The sequence below is a fragment of the Protopterus annectens genome, chromosome 4.part0 (assembly GCF_019279795.1).
Source record: "Protopterus annectens isolate FY-2018-M chromosome 4.part0, PAN1.0, whole genome shotgun sequence".
NCBI lineage: Eukaryota > Metazoa > Chordata > Ceratodontiformes > Protopteridae > Protopterus > Protopterus annectens.
Window position 1 is genome coordinate 1,790,526,897 of NC_056733.1, and position 19,904 is coordinate 1,790,546,800.

The following is a 19,904-nucleotide window of genomic DNA, read 5'->3' on the forward strand; positions in this document are numbered from 1 at the left end:
CTGCACATTGAGTAACAGCATAATTTCAGTTCTGCCAGTGTGAGTACAGAAACTCAGAAAAGAGAGACAGTGAACTCATTTTTGGGGGTAAATTTCAGTAACTGGCTAGTATGTGGACTGCCTAGATGCTAGCAAAAAAGAAATCCAGAGAACCTGAAAGAAAATCAGCCACAAAAGTTAAGGAAAAAACACTGACTGGGAAGAATTCTGCAGCTGTTTAGCAAGAAGAGGTGCAAGCTCCAGGTCTGGTGCAAGACATGATTCTAGTAACCTAGAGGAAAAAAGTCAATTGTACTCAGAACTGATTAAAATAAGCTAAACACTGATGGAGTATATCAACTCAAATAACAAAAGGCTGAATAAAATGGAAGGAGCTTTAAACAGATATTCAGATGAGGTGATAAAAATGCAAAAATTGGAGGCTGAAATGAAGAAAAGGCGGAATATGAGACTGCTCAAGAAGAGATGTTTCAAAAACAGAATTAGAGGACAGAGCATGCAGGGAAAACCTGAGATTTTCTGCTATACCAGAGAAGTTGGAAGGAAGACACTGTATTAATTTTATGAAAGCACAAATAAGCAACTGGACTGGTATTCCAAAACCAGAGTTGTTAATTGAAAGGGCATATAATGTGTATGCTCTAAACCTGGCCACGAGAAAGCAATCTAGACCTTTAACAGTAAAGATACAATCCTACCAGCAGAAGGAGTTGATTCTGACAAAACTTCCACAGAAGGACCACATATAAATGATTACTCAATGTACACCAGGCAGAAAAGGACTAAATTTACTCCATTAATCAGGGGATGTCGAGAAGCAGGTGTGAGATTCAAACTGCTGTATCCAGCTATCTTCAGAATATTTTTTTCCTGGAGGGATAAAGTCACTCTCTGATGGAAAACATGAAAAGGAGGAAATACAAAAGTTTGTCCAACAAAAAATGAGCTGTGAAACAGAAGGAGATTCTGGCAATAAAGACCATAGAGGCACTGTGCCAGTGAAACCTTTTCCAGTGTTTCAACAGAAAATGCTTGAAAGACAAAAAAAGTAGAGACTGGATTTGGGAGCTGGAGATAAGCAGGAATAAAACCAGCAACTCGGAAACTAACAAATAAATGTAGGACTATAAAGCATTGATTATATTTGTGAAACATGATAGAACAAGAAAACCTGTAAATATTGCATTTTTTGACTTTGTTAAACTTGTAGGGGACTCTAAAGCATATGCCTTACTTCACATCATTATTGTTTGGAGGAACACATAGGAGAGGGAAGAGGAAGGGAAGAGTTAACTCTAAGTAAAACAAAAGCATGTTCTTAATAATATGTGTATAGTGCACAATATCTGCATGCTATAAAGTAATGTTTTCTCAGTAATTTGCAAGTATAATGGGGATACTAAAGTAAACAGGTGTCCATGTTTTTTTCCTTCTTTTCTTTCTCTTTGTTCAGTTTTAAGAAATATAGGCATTGCAATGTAAAAAAAGAAGAAACGTCTGATAAAAGAGTATGATACAAGAAAAAAGTGTCCTTTTTCTCATTCTTGCATATGGGAATGGCTGGATTAAGGCTCTAGGCTTTATCTAGTAGCAAGTTTTAAGAGAAAGCAAATAAATAAAAAAGAACATTGAACATAATATAGCTCTCCTCTAGTAAGTAATAAATAAATAAATACTTGTAGAAGCAGTTCTGTATCTGGTTCTCATGTCTTCATGGAGGCGGAGGGCTTCTAGACCTCTGGAAGGACGTTATTTCGATAAAAACACGCACCCTTCCAGGCAATATTGCACTTGGAGAATGAGCTGTCTGTAGAATTGTTGCGATTTACTTACTTGTTATTTTTTTATTACTACATATTTTTTATATACTTTTGATGTAAAATAGTTCCTCCGCCTAATGGTTCAAATTTGCTGTAGTATATGTTAATAGTGTTGGAGGAAGCATTTTACATCCAAAATATAACACTTAAAAAATATCTAAATATTTACTTTATTTTTGGTCCCTTACATTTGCTGGCAGTCATTGGAGATTGAAGTTACTAAATAATGACATACATTTGAGTTTCAAGAGTTTTATTTACTTCAGAAAATCCATTCTAACAAAAATCCTTTATTTATGCAAGTTTGTAATTTTATAAGAGCAATAATTAAAATCCCTTTCTATTTTTGAGCCTTTGTATTCCTTTATTTTATGCTTTATCCAGATTTCTTCATCTGAAAGTTCCAGAGGTATGCAAACTTCTTTCCTGCTCCTGCTAATAGTCATCTTACTTGCTCTCTATTTGTCTCTCACAGGCACACCTATGATTCATAAAATGCATGCCAACACAAATCCCAATATTCAAAAAAATATGTTCCTATTTTCAGCCATTTTCCCCCCTTTTTTAGGCTAATCTAGTTATCTTGAGCTAAGAGTTGAGAGCATACCTCTCAACTGTCCATATTGTTGCATAATATCCAGATTTTTGGCTCATATGATTGGTCCATTCCTCCTAACACTTGTAGTGTTCTGTGAATTCACTGGGGATTTTATTCATTAAATAATGACAGACATTTGAGTTTCAGCCTTTATATCTTTCAGAAAATACATTTCCTTCAGAAAGTACATGCTAATGGAAACCCTGTTATTCTAGCCACTTTCTAGGTTTGTAGCAATATTTAAAATCCATCTGTATATTTGGTCCTTTGTTCCCCTGTAATTTGTGGTTGTGTCCAGATTTCCTGTGCTAAGAGGTTGAGAGTTAGGGAAACCTCTTAACGTATGCTGCTCGATCGCTTTCATTCTTCACTCTCTCTCTCTCTGCCCCACACACACACACACACACACACACACACACACACACACACACACACACACACACACACACACACACACACACAGCAACATAAGCACACATACTTTTTTTCCTGTTTCATTAATTTTTTACACTCGCTAAACAGCAAAAGTGCTAATTAGTGAGTGTAAAATAATAGCTTGATCTCCCTCTCTCACTCTCATACATGCACACACGCAGACACACACAGACACACGTGCCTTTTTAATTTTAATTTTTTCTTCTTTTTTATTTTACACTGGCTAAGCAGCAAAAGTGCTGCTCAACAAGCATAAAATACTTTTTTTTTTTTTTAGTCTGAGCTCCACAGCATCTTGATATGCTGCAGTGAAGCAGCGGACTTGTTTTTCAGTGGGTATTACGTATAGATTAACACCCTGCTTGAAAACATTTATTCTCCAATCAGGGTGTGATCTAAAGGTCGCTCATTCTCTAAAGAGTAATAAAAACAGAATACTTCTTTCTTTTAATGGCTTTCTTTCAATGGCTAGGATATAAGTTTTCTGAAAGCATTCAAGTGTTTTCTCATTCTGGAACAACAATAAAGACAAAACCAGACAGCACTTATAGAAGTACAGGCTGTGCCATGCATCTTAGCATGGATGACCTTCCTTTTACGTTAACTCAAGTCTGTGAGTGTGGCAGTCTGGGACAACTGTTCCTATTAGGAAGGAAAAACATCAATATTTGAAGGTATACACAATTTTGTGTATTAATATTAAGTTAACAGGTTTTTGCAGTGTATTTGATTCTTTGTTTGAGGGTTTTCAATAAAATAAAAAGTTTTGTAAGAAGTGACATAGATTTAAATGGATGTGACAAGAAACAACTGTATAAAAGGTCAACCACAAAAGCTGGAACTAGATATTTAACAAAAAAGATGTTACAGTACAAATGAAAGGTAGGAATAATAACTTTTCAACATAATAGCCCTTTCAATACCATTTTTAAATGTTAATAGTCTCACAGATATATACAAAAAGAAAGAGTAGTGAACTATTTTTAAAAATGTACAGTGCAAATAGCTATGCTACAGGATACACATTTGTGAAGAACTGAACATGTGAATTTGATAAAAAAAAAGTTTTTCAGGACATTTAATCAGTGGAATACCTGGAACAAAGGAAAAGAGGATTATTAATTGCAAGAGGAGCTCCAATAGTGATAGAAGAGGATACAAAAGATAATAATGGTAGATACGTAGTACTGGCAAGGGAGGAGGATTACACTGGTATGTATTTATATTCTACCTACAACTGCTAAAATGGAGCTTAAGAAAATTCTGGGAGAAATAATCAGTTTTTAGCAGGGATTATTACTTATAGGTGGGGACTGGAATTTGATCTCCAGCAGGGAAAATGTGTTTGGGGGGCACAGAAGGGAAAATATAACAATGGAGGGTAGATTTTTGAAAAAATGTATGAAAATATTTGGCATGGGGGATGTGAATTCAGTAAGGGTTGGCACCAAGCTTAGGGAGCCTATAAAAAGGAAGACAAAAAGAGATCCTGTAGAGATACTAGAATATTTCAGAAATGTTATGAAAATCTGTAAAAAGCAAAGACATATGGAGATCGAGAAAAGGTACAGCTGGAAATATTTCTGGAAGAATTAAATATGCCATGGTTAGAGGGAGATGAGGCTCAATTACTAATAGCTAGGATAGGAGGAGAGGAGATAAAAATGAAGTATAAACCAATCAACAGGAAAGTCCATCAGGAATAGATGCTGTTTGTGTGGAAGTTTGGAAGCTAGGCGGGAAAAAAATGATAAAGATCTGGAAGGTTTTGTTTAATAGTATTCTAAGAGGAGGAGAAGCACTGAAATCCTAGAAGAAAGCGGTAGTGACTAATACCTAAAGAGGGTAAAGACCCATTAGATCCAGCTTCATACAGGCCCCATTTCAATACTAAACCATAATTGTAAATTTTTTTTTTGTTGTCTATAATGGCTAAAAGAATGGCAAAGGTGATGCCAAAATTGATAGACATGGATACATGTGGTTTTGTGAAGGGGAGGCCGACATTTGACAAAATTAACAGAACACTGGTGATCCAGAGGGAAGCTGAATGTAAGAAAATACAGCTGTTGTCGGTAGGTCTTGATGCAGAGAAAGCATTTGATAGAGTAAGCTGGGAGTGTATGAGCAAGGCAATGGAAGCATTTGCATTCCCTGATAAAATTATAAGGTTGATTAGGAGGATATATGAGGGATTGGAGGTGAAAATTAAAGTGGGTGGGTTCTCCTCTGATAATTTCTGTTTGAGCAAAGGAAAGCTGGCTCTATTTGCAGATGATAAAACCAGAAAAGGACATTTCAGTGTTGTGGATCATTTTCAGACAGTTTCAAATCTTTTCAGGATACAATTTAATGAAGCTAAAACAAAGGCAAATTATGTACCCAGATATGAATTGGTTTAACAATATCAACATTTATGTGACATGATAAAATGAAGTACTTAGGAGTATGGATTAAACAGGCTTCTGGTGTGGCAGCTAAGGATGTGTGGGAAGGAACTAAAAAGATGATACAAAAACTGAGAAAATGGAAGTTCTGTTGTATGGATATGGATAGCAAGATACAAGCAGTTAAAATGTTTTAGTCCCTTTAGTTTTATACTCAGGTCAGGCATATTTTTATCAACCAGAGGAGAAGTTGTGGATAGCAATTAATAAAGAGCTGAATGAGTTTATCCTGGAGGGGAAGATGGCAAGCGTTATGTGGGATAAGTTGATTCTTCCAAAGGAACAAGGATGTTTGGGTTTACTCGATTTAACAGGATATTTTAGAGCTACACAGTTAAGGCTCCTATACATATCACAAACAGAAACCTATAATTCAAAGTGGAAAGGAATGATGATAAAACAACAGGGGGGAAGCTCAAGAAACAAGGGGAGACTGGGATTTTGGATGCAGATCCTTAAGGAAAATAACAATAACCATGCAGAATATTATATTTATAAAGTAGCAGAAAGTATTCTAAGAACTAAGCCAATATAGGAATGGAGAAACTGGATTCTGCCAATAGGGTTGACTGTAATTAGGGATACAGACAATATGCAAGAAGGGGCTAGAATATTTGGAGAAAACTGGTGCACAAACCAAGGTACTGGGAGCAAATAATTAAAGAAGGAAATGTAACAGAATGGGAAGAGGCCAAGAATTTATTTGGACTGCAGGATAAAGGTAGCCTTTCCTATTAAGGACTGATATCAGAGTATAGGCAAAGAGAAAGAAATAGGGAGATCCTAAGTGAGAGACAAGCACTGGTAGAGTTCTTAGTAGAATCTAGAATAGAAGTTAATGTTAAAAAAGGAATAATTAGTAGAGCATACAAAATATTGCATGATAACTATAGAAATCAATCAGAGAAGGTAAGAAAGGATTGGGAAGAGAGACTGGATAAGTAATTCACAAAGAAACAATGAGGGGATATAGGTATGTCTCCCAAATATGCAACAAACTCTAGAACATTTAGGGTCTTTGTGTGGAAATGTTTACATAAGTATTTTATACCCCAAGTAGATTCCCAAGAATTTTTCCTCAGGTAGATAGCAAATGTTGGAGGTGTAATGGGGAAGAAAGAGACAACTGGGAACATATTTTCTCAGAGTGACATACACTAAAGATTCCCTGTAGACTGCTCTGTCAGGAATATTGGGTGAGCAAACTGGTGTAACTAAGGAAATGATTTTTTTTTACCTATGAAACAGAGTCGGAATTCTGTAGACATAGTAAGGCCTTGCTGAGTCTAATTAAGGTGGATGCTAAAAAAGCAATTACTAGAAAATGGAAATCAAAGTCTAAACCAGGTTAACTAGAACTAGTGAATACAGTAACAGAAATAAAACAACTGGAATTGGGATCTTTAGAAAAGTATAGGAGTAACTTACATACGAAAAATGGGAACTGTGGGAACAACATCTGCGGAGGAGGAATGAGGTTTAAAAGAAGACAGGATTTGAATGAACTATGTAATGTTTGACTGACAATGACTGGATAGATTAGAAGTGATGTATAATGTTTGCAACTACAATTGTGTCAACATGGTTTGTATTGTATAATGTTTGCAACTGAAATTATGTCAGTACGGTTTGTTTTAATTTATGTAAATGTATCACTGCCTATGTCATACATGATAATTTAATAAAGATGTTTCTTGTTTAAAAAAGATAGTAAATTGTACCAACTACTCACACCCAGAGGACACATCCAGTCCACTAGCAGATAAAGTTAGTTCAAACTTCACCTCCCTCTCCCTCCAACATTTCCGGATCATGTGGTTGCATCTACCCCCCCCCCCCCCCAATCTCCCAAGAATAAGTCCTCAATGCACTATTCAAGGCCAAGAACACTAGGTCTGCTGTGCCAGATAACACATCACAATGCTTACCAGTAATCCTGAAACATGACCTGTCAACCCCCCCCTTCAGAAATTATTCAATATTATCCTCCAAATAGGCTACGTGCAAGAGGAATGGAGGACAGTAACTGTCATCTTCCTGCACTAGGGTGATGCATCAATTGATCCAGAAAATTATAGTCCCATAAGTCTAACAAGCCAAATCTGTAAGGCTATGGAAAGGATTCTGGAATTAATAAACAGAAAAAACAGATTACTTATAAATCCTTGAGGCAACCTAGTTCAGTTTTGTCAAAGGCAGATCCTGCCTATTCAACCCAGTCTTCTACTTCAAGAAGGTTACTGAGTAATGGAGGAGGGAAAACCAGTACAAATCACATATCATCTTGCTAAGCCATTCAATACCATTCCACACTCGGGTATTGTAAATCAAATCTGTCAAACAAATGTCAATCCCTGTGTAACCTGGTGAATAGCAAACTGTCTCATAAATATAACCCAGGAAATTAGGATGGGTGACTCCATCTTCTCCAAAAGACCTCTCATCAGCAGAGTACCCAGGGTTCTGTACTTGGGCCTCTCCTCTTTATCATCTACTTCTCTGAAGTCAAAGTCAGTGTTAAGGGCTTATAGCTGATTAGGTTTGCTGATGACTGTAAATTTTGTGTCATTAACTTTTCAGAGGACACCAAGATCCCTCCAAGAAGGTCTTTCCCAAACAACTTGCTATTATCAAAACCATGGAATAAATTTAAATTCCAAAAAATGTATGCCTCTGCAAGCAAAATGTTTCCTGCAACTATCACACTGAAAACACAGCCCCTGAAAAATGAATTACTCCAGCAGTTGGAGACCTGAAAACCTATGTAGACAGTGAAATGTCCTTTGATTACCATCCATCAACTACTGTAAGAAGGTCCTTTTTCTTTGCACAGCTTATTAGTAAAGGCATGGCATCCAAGCCACGAGCTGTGATCATTCCCCTGTATTCAGCACTTATCAGGCCAGTCATGGATTATAATGCCCCCACTGGCATACAGCTGTCCAAGCACTTCACACATCTTGAATGCTCACAGCATTTTCTCACCAAAATGATCAAGGGCTTACTTCACAAAAAACTACACTGTTCATCACAAACTCTTGTCCCCTTTCTCAGTGTCATACAGACTGCTCATTGGTGACCTCTGCCTCACATACACAGCCTAAACAGATCATATTCTCTCAGGCCTACTGCACATCCTCAAGTCCAGTGGCATCATAAACACTAACTCAAGTGATTTTAGTCTCTTCTACAACATAAATAAGCCATGTTGGACGAATATAAATGTATCACAGGAATTCCACTTCTTTTGAATTGTCTTCCTCTCCACATAAAACCAAATTTTTCTTACATTAATCAAATATAATCTGGACAAATGGATGGGAATCTACAAATTCATCTCGGGAGTACCACCTTTACCCCTTATAGAAAGGGGTAACATGCAAATGTTCCACTGCTCTGAGTTACTTTATGTTTAAAATTATAAGGGCAGAATATTTCATGGGAATACATGTCGAGACTTCTAAAGATCCTCTAGGGTCAATAGCCTAGTAATAGCCTTTGAACTTATGAAGGGGGAGCTTGAAAAATAAACATGCAGAGTAGCAAAACGTAAGATGGGGAATGAGCATTTTAGATTCAGATCAGGAGGTAGTACAACCAACCCAATGTTTAGTAAGACAGATAGTGGAAAAGAAACTGAAGACAATGAAAGAGTCCAAATGGGTATTCCTAGCCTTGATCAAAACATATGACAAGGTCCTAAGAAAGTTGATTTGGACAGTCTTGCACTAGTAGAAAGTCCCAGAAACAATGTCAGAATTAGTCCAGGATATGTATAAGGACTCCATGACAAGTATGAACAGTTTGGATTCACAGGATAGTTCTGAGTGGGAGTGGGTGCACATCAGGGTTCAGCTCTGAGCCCACTGGACAGACAGGACAGACTTGCAAAACTGCTGTATGCAGACGATGTAGCATTACAAGAAGAACTGAAGGCACATGGGATGAAACTGAGTACAGACAAGACAGTTGTCAGTCATGGCAGCAAATGGAAGAAATCAGAAGAAGCTGAAAACTGAGATAGAAGCTAAAACGGTGGAACAGTTTAATAGATTCAAACATCTGGAAGGAGTGACTAAGGATAAGGGAAATCTAAATTAGGTCAAAAGCCAGAATCTGAGGTGCTACAGAGAACTGGCACAGAGCATCAGGGCAGTATCATTCCTCCCTTTATCAAAGTACCTGAAAAGGCATACATCAGCAACTCCTAGCCTTTCTACTTGATAACCAATTATTTTCTTCTACGCAACACGGCTTTCAACCCCACTGCAACACAGACACTGCCCTACTACACTTCCTAGGTACCATTAGTCAAAGTAAAATCTGAGATAATTTTGTAACTACTCCTTCAAAGACTAAATCTTATAGGCCTCACAATTACTTCAGTTAGCTGGTTCACCAGTTACCTAATCAATCACACCCAGTCTATAAAATGAAATGACTCCCACTCCACCTTCCTTCCAGTCACTACAGGTGTTCCCCCCAGGCTCCATACATGTGCCAATACTTATCAATATCTTCATTAATGACATGCACAAGGAATAAAAATGTTCCACCATGAAACAATATGCTGATGACTCAACTTTAGTTTGCTCGGCCCCAAATCTTCCCACCTTAGAAACCATCACACAGGAAGCTTTCACCTCTATATAAACCTGGCTAAATAATCTGTTTCTTGTAAACCCAAACAAAAACTAAACTAATCCTATTCTTTCCCAGAAACACAAATCAAAGCAACACTGACCTTAATATTATCTCCTCAAACAACACAAGAATTGAAAATGTCACCAACATAAAATTTCGGCGAGTTGTCATTGATAAGTTAAAATGTGATCTGCACATTTATACTGCAGTCAAAAATGTCACACTGCAAACTAGGCCCTCTTTACAGGCCAAAGCACTTGCTACTAAATGATCATAATAAGAAAATAGCTGCCAACTTCCTTCTCCTTCCTACTCTCTTATATAGCTCAACAATATTAACAAATCTTAACTCTTCCAAAAAACACAAACTAGAACAGCAGAATTAACAAATAAGCCTGTAGCTTTACAAAGAGTTGTAGCATTTAGACTGGGGTTAAATCAGTGTCAAAATGTCATGCATGGAGAAAGGAATAATATTGAATCTTGCAAAAATCAGATATATTTTGTTTCAGTGTATAATAGTCTGAGCAATAGGATTAATAAAATATTACATAGCTGTTGGAAATTTTTACTCCAGGGCAAGGAATTGGAGAGAATAATAGAAAATAGTCCTTGTATTTCCTATAAAAAAGGAAAAAGTTTGAAAGATTTTTTGGTTTCTAGCTATTTCTCTATGCCACATAATTCCTGCCATGAGGGGCACTCGCCCTTGTGGTGGTTGCTCTATATGTTTCTGTGTTACAAATTTTAAGAAAATAAATGGTATTAAGTTTTCTCCTGGTGGTAGCTTTTCATGTAACAGTGAAGGGATAATATATGCTGTCAGCTGCCCTTGTAATTTATTTTATATAGGAGAAAGCAAAAGGAAATTTAAAGTAAGACTACAGGAACCTATAAGAGATATAAAGAATGGTAAAATAGAAAGTAATGTTGCAATGCATTTTAAAACAGTTCATAATGCTGATCATTTGTTACAAACTTCTGTTTTAGGGCAAGTTTTTATGAAAATTGGTGAAATATATGATATTAAGGACAAACTTCTTTGTAAAGAATCTGTTTATATTTTAAAGTTCAATACTATGGTACCTGTAGGTTTAAATTTAGAGATTAATTGGAAACAATTACTATGTAATTGAATAATTAATTGATGAATGGTGTTATATAAAGTCTGTGTAAAGGTGTGTGTTTTGTATTACTCCTGGAAGGCTGGAAGCTGAGGCGCTAGTGTTTTTTGTTTTTATTAAACCTGTGTTTGCGCTGTGGCCAGTTGTGGATTTCTTCTTGCTGCTGTTCTTCAAGTTGTTACATACCAGATTTTTGGGTGGACCATGGACACTGATCCATCCTGCAATTTTCCAAGGGTTTTAAGCGAATATTCTACAGCAATGCAGACTACTACTCAGAGAACCCAGACTACCTTGGACAGTTATTTTGCTCAAACTGTGTCTTCTAACAATGGACATTTCAATACAAATGTAAGTGGAAGATTTACAAATTGTATGGAGAAATTGATGGTTGAGAGACACATGAAGATTGGTAATCCTTTTTCTATTACTGGTTTTGGTAATCTTGGCTTATCTGCGGACAGCCAGGATTTATGTGACACCCTGGAGAAGTTGATGCTGGCAGAAACGAAGGTACATTTAAACATTCTGGGTTTACAGCGTTATTTAGAATTGAAAATAATCCCTAGATGTTTACGGGCATTTAAAAGTCCCACTACCCCCTTTGATTTAACTAATGATGCTGACAAAACCTTTTCTGACCGCTGGGTGGCAGCAGCGCATCGCTTTGGGTCTCTATTCTCACTGAGAGAGACATGCTGAAGCAAGAAAAGTTAAAGGAAGATATAAAGTGTACTTTTTCCAACGTGTCTCCCTTGCTTGTTCCCTTTCAGGTTGATTTGGTGTTACAGGACTTAAATGGCAAGCTTAGGGAACTAGAATCTCTCTTAGAAAAAAGTAAAATTAAGAGGGATTCTCGTGATTATGAGAATAAGCATGCTTTTCTTTGGAAAACTAATGAAAGAAGGGACAAGAAACATTTTCGTTCAGATGCGGGCTTAAAACGTTCACACTCAGTAACTTTTGCTTCTTCTGATGGATTAACAAGTAGGTGTGAGAGTGATGAATCTACATATCCACCTCTTCCCAATGCCCAGTGTCCGGAAGTCATGCAAACTTTTCATAGACAGGGAGATGATCAGAGTGGACAACAGAACAGAAAAAGGAATAAGAATTTTCAGGGACAGAATGTTTATACTAGATCAAACTACAGACCTCATTTTAAACGAGGTAGATGGAAGTGAAAATTTACCAGTAAGTCTGGATAATGTGTCTTTTAATTCTGACTGTTTAGTGAATTTGTCAGGTTGCAATTTAAATGACAATGAGTGCCATATTTTACAATTTGGTTTAAAGTTTGTACCTACAGACACTCCTTGCCGTCACATGTTAAAACAAGATGTTTTTTTCCTGGTTAGGAAATTGCATTTAAAGTATTTTTTTAATAGGACAGAAATGCAAGGAATATTGAAGTTTCTGACCATGCTGACTCAGAGAATGAAAGTTTTCTTTCTTGTATGTCACATGACAATGATGAAAGTTTTATTTCTTGTATGTCAGATTTTGATGTTAATGCTTACTGTTTGTTAGATGCACGTTATTTCCACTAAAAGTGCATTTATTCCCCCTTATATCAATGCGACAATAAAACAGTTTTCTGCCATGCTTAACTATAATATAATACAACTGTTTGATAGTTTTGATAAACACAAATATGTTACATATAATTTGAGTAGGGCTGAATGGAAGTCACTGGCTGATTTAAGTCAAAGAAAAGATATAATTACGCCCTCTGATAAAGGGAACAAAATAGTTATTTTACATTATACACAATATGTCAACATGTGTTATGAACATCTAAGGAATGAGGATGTTTATAGAAAGTGTCACGTTGTTGACTATAATAATGCTATGATGCAATATAAGGTGTTATTAGAGAAGGGGGTCAGAATTGGTTATTTGACCCAAGGGGATGTTGATAGAAAGTTTGATGTGGGTGTAAACTACCTGCTTTTTATTGTTTGCCTAAATTGCATAAAAGTTTGCAGAACTCTCCTGGTCGTCCTATTGTTGGTGCTCATAGATATTTTTTACCAATATAGGCTTACTTATATAGCGTTGTTGCCTCACAGTTAGACGTTGCCCGTTCGATTCTCAGTTCGTGCGCCTTCTGTGGAGCGACATGCGTGAATGGGCGTTCCTTCATTGAAGGTTGTGCGTTAGGCCTGGCAAGCCAGTATGTAAAAAATCTACTGCCAATTATTAGCGGACCGGAGTTCCGCTGTGGCGACCCCTAACCGAGAAAAGCCGAAAAACACAAACAAATAGGCTTACTTATATATGAATATTTAAAGTCTTATGTTATGAAGTTACAGTCTTATATAAGACTCAGGTTTTTGGACAGAATACAGGACTTTAAGTGGAGTAGTGATATGTACTATGTGGTTATGGATGTGAAAAGTTTATACACTAGTATTAGACATCAGGATGGCATTAAAGACTTGAATTAATTTTTGGGCAATTCTTCCCTGTCCTGTTACATAACAGAACTTACACAATTTTGTTTATTAAATATTTTTTTTGTCTTTGATGGATGTGTATACCACCAGTTGCAGGGTACTGCCATGGGGTATCTTTTGCCCCCATGTATGCAAATTTGTTGATGGCACTTTTTGAGCTTGAATACTTGTATAAGCATGAGTTTGTGAAAAATAATGTTACTGCCTATTACAGATACACAGATGATTTCATTTTTGTTTGTAAAGGTGGTAGGCATAATGTTATGAATTTTCGGTTGGATTTAGAATGAAATGTTTATGGTGTGAAATTTGATGACATACAGTGTGGTAGCATGGTTCATTTCCTTGATTTAGTTCTAGGGGGTGTTAATGGTGGGGGCATTAAGACATCAGTATATAGGAAATTTGCAGATAATTTCCATGTTTTGCATGGGGCTAGTTTTCATCACCAACATTTGCTGGAAGCCCAACCCTATGGGGAGTTTCTTCGAGTGCACAGAATTTGTAGTGATTGGGGGGATTTTGTAAGAGAGTGTAGGTACACTTTTTACATGTTAATTAACAGGGGTTATAACTACAATGTGGTTAAGAAGTCTTTACAAAGAGTTGTAGCATTTAAACTGGGGTTAAATCAGTGTCAAAATGTCATGCATGGAGAAAGGAATAATACTGAATCTTGCAAAAATCAGATATATTTTGTTTCAGTGTATAATAGTCTGAGCAATAGCATTAATAAAATATTACATAGCTGTTGGAAATTTATACCTCAGGACATGGAATTGGAGAGCATAATAGCAAATAGTCCTTGTATTTCCTATAAAAAAGGAAAAAGTTTCTAAGATTTTTTGGTTTCTAGCTATTTCTCTATGCCTAATGAGACACTGCACATAATTCCTGCCATGAGGGGCACTCACCCTTGTGGTGGTTGCTCCATATGTTTCTGTTACAAATTTTAAGAAAATAAATGGCATTAAGTTTTCTCCTGGTGGTAGCTTTTCATGTAGCAATGAAGGGATAATATATGCTCTCAGCTGCCCTTGTAATTTATTTTATATAGGAGAAAGCACAAGGAAATTTAAAGTAAGAATACAGGAACATGTAAGAGATATAAAGAATGGTAAAATAGAAAGTAATGCTGCAATGCATTTTAAAACAGTTCATAATGCTGATCATTCGTTACAAGCTTCTGTTTTAGAGCAAGGTTTTATGAAAATTGGTGAAATATGTGATATTAAGGACAAACTTCTTTGTAAAGAATCTGTTTATATTTTAAAGTTCAATACTATGGTACCTGTAGGCTTAAATTTAGAGATTAATTGGAAACTATTACTATGTAATTGAATAATTTATTAATGAATGGTGTTATATAAAGTCTGTGTAAGGCTGTAAGCCGAGGCGCTCGAGTTTTGAGTTTTTTATTAAACCTGTGTTTGTGCTGTGGCCAGTTGTGGATTTCTTCTTGCTGCTGTTCTTCAAGCTGTTACATATAAAATTAACAAATAAGCCTGTAGCCTCCCAAACTGCTCCCATCACTACAAGATGCTCTGTACCTTCAACTGGCATGAACTTCCTCAACACATTACCCTCTTGCAACAACTCACAGCACACAAAATGCTTTATCATCCACTTAAAACACCCTCACTATCACATCTCATCCAATGGCATATACCAGATAGCAACTTAAGATCCTCAGAGCTTAAATTAACTGATGCTAATAAATTAAATAATTAACAGAGTGACTCGTTATTCTCTGTCTCCATTTCCAAGACATGGAACAAACTTACAAATCACATCAGACTTTTAAATAATTCAAATCCATCCTAACATATCACTTGGCAACCAATAAACTATACCACACCTATAGTCTAAAGTATGCAATCTAAGTCTGTCCACTGTGGGTACTATACAAGTATGTTAATATACTATTTTTGATTTTACTCACAATATCTTGAAAACATGTACTTACCTAATCTGATATGCTTTGTAAATAGTGTTTGTTGACCATTTGCTTTTCAGTATTTTGCGAACAATGTTGTTGGCTGTTTTTCTTTTGAATTGGCAAAAATGTATTTCTACTCTTGTTTTGAAGTTTTTCTCCCTAGGCCTCCACTGAAACTTGGCATTTCACTTCCTAAACAGGCTTTCCCAGTAAACGAAAGCAAACAAATAAATAAATAAAATAGCACGTGGCGGAAAGATGACAAGAGTTGTTGAAGATTAAGGTATACAAAACAGTCATACAACCAGTACTTCTGTATGGCACTGAAACCTTGGCAGTGAAGACAGGACAGTTGTGGAAGCTAGGGGTGATGGAGATGAGAGCCTGGAATGGGTGGTAGGATGTACCCTGTGGAACAGATGAAGAAATGAAGACATGAGAGTAGAAGTTAAAGTTGCTCCAATTGCAGGTCAGACAGAACAGATTGCTGTGGTTTGGGAATATATGCAGGAAATCAGATAATCTTGTGAAGATGATTTGTCGCTTTTGAAGTGGCACCTTGACCCCATCTGCAAAAAATGGGAAGATGGATGGATTTAGGAGACACAAGAAGTAGAGAAGAGGAAACAAGGATGTCCAGCCAACAGATGGCTGGAAAGACCTGCAGTCAAACTATATTTGTTTGAGCTTGGTTTTGCTAAAAAAAGGAGATTAGAGCTATCCAGGGAAACACATGCAATGAAAAATTAAATTAGCTTAAATCTATGGCTTCATCATACAGGGATTTTATTCAGTATGTACTCACAAACATATACTCAACCTGTACTGTTAAAACATTATGAAAAAGAAGCCATAAATTATACTAAACAAAACACTACAAATTACTTTGTTTTATTTCAGGAGATAAGCATTTAAGGCCTACTTGGGAAAAAAATAAGTGCCTGTACCCTGGCAAGACTGACTCCACCTGGAACTGTGTAGGGAACATACTTCCTGTAGATGTGGCCAACTCTTGAGCAAGGGATATCTTCCATTTGCCCACCGCACATCCATACCTGCAAGAAAAAAAAAAGTGTCAAATGTTAACTGAAATTACAAAACAAATATTCAAATTTCAATGGTAACGCGAGTGATTACAATTACAACAAAGTCATCTCATTTTGATTACTAACCACTATTGCACTATTTTATACCACAAAACTAATGAAACCGCATTTTAGATCAATATATTGTACACAAAGGCATCTGTTTTTTACTCGAGGCACAAAATGGAAAAAGCCTAGTTTTATATGGACTGCTCCACTTTGTATCACAGCTGTGTAAGTCCTACTTACTCGTTACTATAGATGTTTGAATTTCACACTGCCTCAGAGGAATATGGGTTCTGTGCTTGCACAATCTACCCTGCCAACTTTCCAGAGCTCAGAATCCCCTTCTATGACTCTCTGTGATAGGGGATTGGCCAAACCCCTCCCATCAGGGGAATCCTAAGCCCTGACACAGAAAGTCTGTTTTTGAGGCTTTTAGTGCTAAGAAGAAGAACCAAGGAGGACCAGAAGAAAGACTTGCCTGAAACCAACCAATTCACAGCCAAAAAGCACTAACAAAAATAACCAAAGCCAACCAACAACATGACAAAGATGGATATCATCAAACTATACATAAAAATAAGGAAGGGGGTGCTACTGAGGTAGTGTGAAATTGGAACATATAATGTTACAGGTAAGTAGGGCTTATGGAACTGTAGTATGCATATTGTTCACTCAGCCTCAGTGGCATATGGGTAGATTGTCAAAACTTACCCTACTGGAAGGAGAAGGATCCAGGACCCCCTAGAGTACAGTCCTCACAAAGCCTGCTCTGGAACATCAGAAAGAATCTAGTTTGTAGTGTTTTATAAAGGTATGAAGAGAAGACTAGGTTGCTGCCCCTAGAATGTTACTCGAGTTCACTCCTTTCCAATATGTCACTGAACAGGATAAAACTCTGGTGGAATCTGACTTAACCTTGCCTGGAATAGAACTACTGTGGTGGGTGTAACAAAAACTACACCAGAAGACAACCAACGAGCAATTGTTAGCTTAGATACAGGTTGACCCTTCTTAGCCCCAGAACATGAAATAAACAGCTGTCCAGCTTTTCTGCAGGACTTACTTCTTAGCTGCCTGTGCACATCCAAAGTATGCAGAATCTTCACTTACTTGTTTTTAGGTTATAGAAAAAACTGGGAGATTGACGGCTTGAGTCAGGGCAAATTCAGAAAAAACTTTTGGCATGAAAGATGAATTACTACATTAAACAACCCTGTCCTTGTGGAAAATCAGATATGGGTGACCCACCATAAGAACTTGTAGCTCAGAGACTATCCTGCAGATGTCAGAGCAATAAGCAAAACAGTTTTCTATGTGATGAACTTCAAAATCAGTCTGATAGGCAGGTTCAAAAGAAGATAAGATCAAAGTTTCAAGAACAAAGTTGAAATCCACTCCTTTCATAAATTGTTTGACCACAGACGGAGATGCATTGGCAGACAAGCAGAGATGGCCACAAGATGTACCTTGATAGATGCATAAGATAAGCCATTGTTAAGGAGCTCATACATATATTTCAAAACCAGAGGGAGTAGACACCATACCAGGCCCCCTGATATCAGTTAGGCACCACCAAGAAAAAAATATTCCTCCTGTAAACACAAGATATTCTAGTTACAGGTTTTCCTGCCTCCTCCAATACCTGTTGCACATCCTCATGGAACAAATGCCTAAAGGTATCAAAATAGAATCAACCAGTCTGTCAAGAACAATTGCTCTAAATTGGGATGCACCAGTTGCCCCTGACATTGTGTGAGCAGATGCATAGTGTGAGGAAACTTGTGACAATTGAACTTGGCCAATTCCATTAAAAAGGAGAACCAACTTTTCGTGGACCAAAAGGAGGCCACAGGAATGATATCTGGTAATGCTTTCTGAATCTTCAGAGGTATCATGGATATTGGTAGAAAGGGTGGAAATACATAAAGGAACATTCCTGTCCAGGGAGATGAGAATGCTTCTTCCCTTCAAGCATGGCTACAATGATGTCTCAAACAGAATTCTTTCAATTGTCTGTTTCAAAAGGAGACAGAGAACTACTTAAAGTGTTCCCACCATCTGGCCCTAATCCAGGCAGACCTCTGTCCTGACTTTCCACTTGTGAGGGTCTGTTCAGGATTTCCTTAGTCTGTCTGCCACCAAGTTTGCTCTGATGGGATATAGGAGACCTGAAGGGCCAGAGAATGCAGTAAGGCGAACTCCCAGCACATCACTGCCAACCAGCAAAGAGGGTCATGACCTTGTACCCACTTGGTTGTTCAGGTACCACAGGATTTTTGTTGTTGTCTGTGACCAATAAAAGGGGACCTGGAGATCATAAGTGGTGAAGAACTTTTAAGGTCTAAATCATTGCTAACACTTCTTTGATATTTATGTGCCTTGTAGCATCTGAAGAACCCCCATTCGCTTTGCACTTGAACTCCTCTGTACACTGCTCTCCATGCAAAATCTGACAAGTCCATCTTGAATGATGGAAATGGGCTCTTAATGAGAAATATCTGATCCCTCCATGACCATAACTCTCATTTCACAAAATCCAACATTGGTACCTGGAACTCCAAGGGATGCAGGTGCTGGATCCAGCATTAATTTTGAGAAACTCTCTTGTGGAGAGAGTTTTCTGAAGTGAGAAATTCCTGAAAATGTTCTGAAAAGTCAGAACTTTGTCTCCTGGTAGAAAGGCTGTGCTTTTTTGTGTGACTTCCAAACACATCAGGAAGACAATTCCTCATAAGGATGTGAGGCAGGAATTTTATAAGATCAACTTGAGGTTCAGAACCATTGGAATGTGATAAGCATCCTTCAGATGTAAAGTCACAATGAAACAGTCGTCCGGAAGAATGGGTAAGACCATCTGCAGGATCAGCATTTTGAATTTGTGTACTTTCCGAAAGGTATTTAGGTATGACCAGTCTTAGCACTGGTCTCCATGATGGCTCCTTTTTTGGGTAGCAAAAAGATTCTGGTGTAAAATCCTTTTTCTTTTTGTGGTGCAGGAATTGGTTTTATAACCCCTGTTTGCAACATGTGAAGGAGTACCAGAAAAAGAACAGATGTGTCTAGTCTGGCAGGAGAAGGAGGATTTCTCTGAAGGGACGATAATTTTCTGTCCACTGCCAAGACTATTCTCACTGAATTATTCTCAGCACCCACTTGTCTGAAACTATCTGTGGTTGGGCTGTTGGGTTCAGTGAAAGCCTGGGAAAAGGGAGGAGGGATAGGAAGATGGGACAACATGCCCCTAGTCTTGGCATAGTCAGTCTTTAACAGGGAAATGATCTTTTTGTGGGAAAGGAACCTTGTATTGGGTTTGGAAGCACTACCCTCCTGCCATTTCCTCATGCTAA

General features: G+C 37.3%; 1 protein-coding gene across 1 annotated transcript in view; it reads right to left on the reverse strand.

Moving 5' to 3' along the window:
- The window catches only part of GALNT10 (polypeptide N-acetylgalactosaminyltransferase 10), a 2,012,282-nt gene that overhangs the window by 255,155 nt on the left and 1,737,223 nt on the right, over positions 1 to 19,904 (reverse strand). Inside the window, exon 8 of the mRNA XM_044069486.1 lies at positions 16,414 to 16,521. Coding sequence (XP_043925421.1) covers positions 16,414 to 16,521 — 108 coding nt within the window. The remainder of the gene's footprint in view (positions 1 to 16,413; positions 16,522 to 19,904) is intronic.